This window comes from Daktulosphaira vitifoliae, unplaced genomic scaffold, assembly GCF_025091365.1.
Source record: "Daktulosphaira vitifoliae isolate Bord-2020 unplaced genomic scaffold, ASM2509136v1 Scaffold_2, whole genome shotgun sequence".
Lineage (NCBI taxonomy): Eukaryota > Metazoa > Arthropoda > Insecta > Hemiptera > Phylloxeridae > Daktulosphaira > Daktulosphaira vitifoliae.
This window is the reverse complement of record NW_026099573.1, coordinates 17,552,989-17,556,817: the sequence shown is the minus strand read 5'-3', so window position 1 is coordinate 17,556,817 and position 3,829 is coordinate 17,552,989. Positions and strand designations below refer to the sequence as shown.

Genomic DNA, 3,829 nt, shown 5'->3' with positions numbered 1-3,829 from the left:
AAAAAAAAAAAAAAAAAAACACATCATAGTAAAACCAATACCTTCTTAGCTTCGCATCGAAGCTAAAACAAGAAACAGAAATGTATAACATTTATGAAGCCATAGACATGCGTAATATTTGAATGCATAAATCAATGTAATACACTATAGAACATTGAATATCTTTTCAATTTAAAATGTAAACAATTAAACAACATATAAAATTATGTAGCTAAGTACATACCATAGTTATTTTCTTAAAGAATATAAATATTCAAATAATCTGGTAGAATCATAAAGAAGTAAAATTAGTTGCTTTTATAAACTTAGTGTTATTACTTTCAAAAACTACAAGAAAAAAAGACAATGACCTTCTAAGTTTTCAAAAACATTTATGATGAACACTTTTTGGACCGTGTTCTTCGTATTCGGCTCGATTTACCCACATGTGTTGAAAAGTCGATAGCGTAGCGACAATGGAGCCACCAATCCAAGCTGAAAATTTACGTTCGGGTGTTATGATAATTCGAATTTTAGTCGTTGACAGGGCTAATTTCGCTAGCATCCTCTCCATACGCTTTTGAATAGATGGAAATAGTGTGTTACCTCCAGCTAATATAACGTTTTGGTACATGTCATTTTGTAACCGAATATCACAAACACCAATTGATTCGTGTATCATTTTATGTACACCTTCTATCTTAGAAGTTATTTTAAACACGTTTGGATCAAACAATATTTCAGTCGCTCTAAACCTGAAAATTGTTCCAATATTTCTTTTAAATAAAGTGCATGGTACATATTTTACCACATCAATATCTGAAATAATCTTATAATAATACACCAGTTCAACTACAAAAAATACCTTAAATTGTTAATTTATACCTTAACTACTTACGCTTCACTATATATTGTAAATGTTTGACCATCGGGTAGTATAAAGCTTTGTTCATAGTCGGGATGGTTTATGTGGTATGGAATGTGTTCTTTAGACGGGTTAGCAACACAATAACACAACTTTTCTTTAATGGCATTAGTGATATCAATATCTTTGGGAGTGGTTAGGCTGAAACCGCGAGCGTTCATTAATGATGCCAAGTACTCAGTCACCTGTTTGCCCCCTACTGGTAAGGTTCGTACTGCATGCGGCAAAATGTATCCCTCGTATATAGGTACTGCGCGGGTACATTCATATCCTGAGTCCACCACAATACCTGTAGTCTTTCCATTACCAAATAATGCTGCCGTAGCCGATGGTACCGTGAACATTCCTGGTACATTAAAAAGCTCAAACATCATCTACCAAGAACGATATTTTATGGAAGGTTTATGAATTAATGACTAAACTATACATAGGGTGTCCAGTAAGTAAGGAAATAGGTTCCTATGTTAATAAACATATAATAGTGTTAATAAACACTATATAAAATTTAAAAAGATAACCAACGAATTTCTATATTTCAATTTTCATTATTCATGTTGTATTTATTCTTGTTAAGATATTTATATTACGCGATGACTATTATCGCCTCATACTTGTTTAAGGACTTAACGAAATTAGAATATAAAAAAAGATGGTATTATAGAATATAAAATTGTTTTTTACCTCTGCTAATTTTTCACGACAACCTTTTGGATTTAAAGGTGCTTCAGTGTGAATAATGTTGTAGCTCTCTGGAGGAACGGTTAAATTTTCGTAATACATATGATAGTACATTTGTTCCATAGCTTCCCAGTCGGTAATTATACCATTTTGCATGGGATTGCTTACATTTAGTACTCCTCGATTTTCCACGGCATAATCGCCAACATAAATGTTTCTCTGTCCATATCCTATCATAGAAACCTAAACAATTTTTATTAGCCATCATCATCTTCTTAGTCTCATCCCAGCTATTTGAGGTCGGCTTTACGTCACGATTTGACAAGTTCTATACCGCCTTTCAATTTGACGCAACCTCATTATGACTGAGGGAGCCAGTATACAATTTTTAATAGTAAGATAAATTAATCAAACGATATCATTTAAACTCAGAATTATATAATAATTATTTTGCTATAGGTGTGCTCAATTTTGTTTGTATTTTTGTTGATAATATGGGTCAAATTATATTAAAATTTGCTAACTATAATTGGTAATGATACTCCACTATTTGGGTACAACCCTCAAATACCCTTCAATAGTAATCCTTTAGACCCACAACATGATGGCTGACTAGACTCTATTTACATTAAGTACTGAGGGTTTCTAATTAGTGTATATCGCTTTAGAGAAACAACCAAGGTTCATACTAATTTAATTGTTACGAAACCGAATAACAAGATTTATTAATAATTAAATTAAATAATAATACATGACAGCGTATACGAAAGATCGAATGATAGATGATGTATGATATTATGAATCTATAATATAGATATATATAAATAAATACTTATTTATTTTCTATATACTTCAAATTTATTTTGGTACATCTAAGATGTAAAAAATTTGATCGCGATTGATTAACCCTAACACGAGCAACAAAAGTAATTTGATGTACGAGATAAATTTTCATTAATTTTTCTAATCTTCGTAAATCTTCATTTAGTTTTTTACACTGAACAATACAGTCCGAACGATGTTGAGTTGGAATATGAGCTCTTTTCTAATAAACAAGATATACTCATTGTTATAATACATACAACACTAATTCATTATTCAGTAGTCTATAAATTATTGTCTATTAGTCATCAAATCCAATATATATTATTCATGTCAATCATTTTAATCTTTTTTTAAGCTATTCCGAGAAATATGTATAAAAATGCCTTTATACAAATCTTATGTGATTACTATAAGAAATTCTTTAGTTGTGACAAATCATTTATTTTAAGTAAAATAATACAAAATATCTAACACAATTAAGTAATAAACAGATAATAGTAAAAGATCATGACACTTTTGGTTCATATAGATGAATTAAATTTAATATAAAAAGGCATAAAAACTGTCGATTCGGCTTCACTTAATGAACTTTCAACAAATGCAAGAAGTGGCTCAACAAATTTACGATTTCACACAGAAAATTGAAGTATATTTAAGTACAATTTCCCCTTATATAGGAGGCGTTCAAAACTTAAAATATTGTAAAAACATAGATCTTTTTCAACTGAACTTTTGAAAATGTTCCGGAAATACTGCGCCCTTTAAACATATATCAAATCAAAGCTTATGTTATATACTATCAAATGAAAAAAAAAAATTTGTCCCGACATCTTATCTTCTATGTGCAAATGGCTGTCGAAAATTCTAAAAAAAATGTAATGTTTGCGATAAAAATTACATTTTATCGGGATGTTTTTTGTACTTAAAACTGCCATAACTTTTTCAAAAATGAACAAATAAAAATAATATTTTTTTGTATTGAAACCTTAGATATTTCCCTTTCATTTGATATAATTTTTTTTGAAAATCTAACACTTATTCTGCTCACTGGGAGGATTTAAAATAGTAACTTTTTTACAAAAAATAACTTTTTCAACTTAATTTTTGAAAATGTTCCGGAAATACTGCGTCCTTTAAACATATATAAAATTAAAGCTTATTTTATGTACTACAAAATGAAAAAAAAAAATTTGTCCCGACATCTTATCTTCTATGTGCAAATGGCTGTCGAAATTTTTAAAAAAAATGTAATGTTTGCGATAAAAATTACATTTTATCGGGATGTTTTTTGTACTTAAAACTGCCATAACTTTTTCAAAAATGAACAAATAAATATAATGTTTTTAGCTTCGATGCGAAGCGGAGAAGGTATTAATTTTACTATGATGTGTTTTTTTTTTTTTTTTTTTTTTTTTTTTTTTT

The 3,829-nt window shown here is 29.0% G+C and overlaps 1 protein-coding gene across 1 annotated transcript in view; it reads right to left on the bottom strand.

Annotated features, from left to right (window-relative positions):
* Positions 1-291: 291 nt before the first annotated feature.
* Positions 292-3,829, bottom strand: part of LOC126898036 (uncharacterized) — a 5,645-nt gene continuing 2,107 nt past the window's right edge. Inside the window, exons 3-5 of the mRNA XM_050671986.1 lie at positions 1,586-1,825; positions 878-1,278; positions 292-734 (exon numbers count right to left, since the gene is read on the bottom strand). Of these exons, the coding sequence (XP_050527943.1) occupies positions 362-734; positions 878-1,278; positions 1,586-1,825 (1,014 nt within the window). The 3' untranslated portion in view covers positions 292-361. The remainder of the gene's footprint in view (positions 735-877; positions 1,279-1,585; positions 1,826-3,829) is intronic.